This window comes from Perkinsus marinus (assembly GCF_000006405.1).
Source record: "Perkinsus marinus ATCC 50983 genomic scaffold scf_1104296971772, whole genome shotgun sequence".
Lineage (NCBI taxonomy): Eukaryota > Perkinsozoa > Perkinsida > Perkinsidae > Perkinsus > Perkinsus marinus.
The window spans coordinates 1-807 of record NW_003201981.1 but is presented as its reverse complement, the minus strand read 5'-3'; the positions used below and the strand labels follow the sequence as shown (position 1 = coordinate 807).

At 39.3% G+C, this 807-nt stretch overlaps 1 protein-coding gene across 1 annotated transcript; it reads right to left on the bottom strand.

The window, feature by feature from the left end:
* Positions 1-252: 252 nt before the first annotated feature.
* Positions 253-410, bottom strand: Pmar_PMAR027165 (hypothetical protein; the record flags this gene model as incomplete). Its single annotated transcript, XM_002766786.1, has 1 exon — positions 253-410. A coding segment is annotated over one exon (158 nt), but the record flags the coding sequence as incomplete, so codon positions are not given.
* Positions 411-807: the final 397 nt, after the last annotated feature.

Sequence of the window (807 nt, the reverse complement as noted above, 5' to 3'; positions counted from 1 at the left end):
ATTTTCGAGCAAGCTCTAGATGGAAAATACACATTTTTCCGAAATTTTTCCGAAATTTTCCCCGATTTTCCTGATAATACCTCCATATGTTTGCCGTTTCGAGGGTCTCTTCAGACAGCCTTAAGATGGAAAATACACATTTTCCGAAATTTTTCCTAAAGTTTCTAGATTTTTCCCCGATTTTCCAATAATACCTCCATATGACTGCCATTTCGAGGGTCTTTTCGAAGAAGCTTTAAACGAAAAATACACATTTTCCGAAATTTTCCGAAATTCCCCAGTTTTTCCCCCGATTTCCTAATAATACCTCCATATGCTTGCCGTTTCGAGGGTCTTTCTGATTACAAGCCACCATTCGATAGAACCTCCTCCCCTTTTTTCCCATCAACTGTAGTCGCAGTCGAGGAGCACTGAAAATCGAAATCAGCTCCGGAAGTGCATTCAAACACCAACCCAGTTTTCTTGGAAAAGTACGGCAGGAACATTGATCGAACCAAGTTCGGTGTTGTTGTGAAGAACATATTAAAAAGTGGGAGAAAAATTCCGGAATTGATAAATCGTTTGACAGAAACGCAACACTGCATAGCATGAGAAATAGTAACAAAACCATCTCCACTATTTATACCTGAAAAATCAATTCAGATGAGAAAAAATCATCTACTTACTTTCCCAAAAGTTGTTGCACTCGATCGTCGAACTGCTTGCACCGCGCGGGCATTCCCAGCTCGTAAAAAGGATTTTTCATCACATAATCGCAAAAGTAGAAGAAACTGAGGAAAGTGTGGTACGATTTTGGTAGAATTAAAT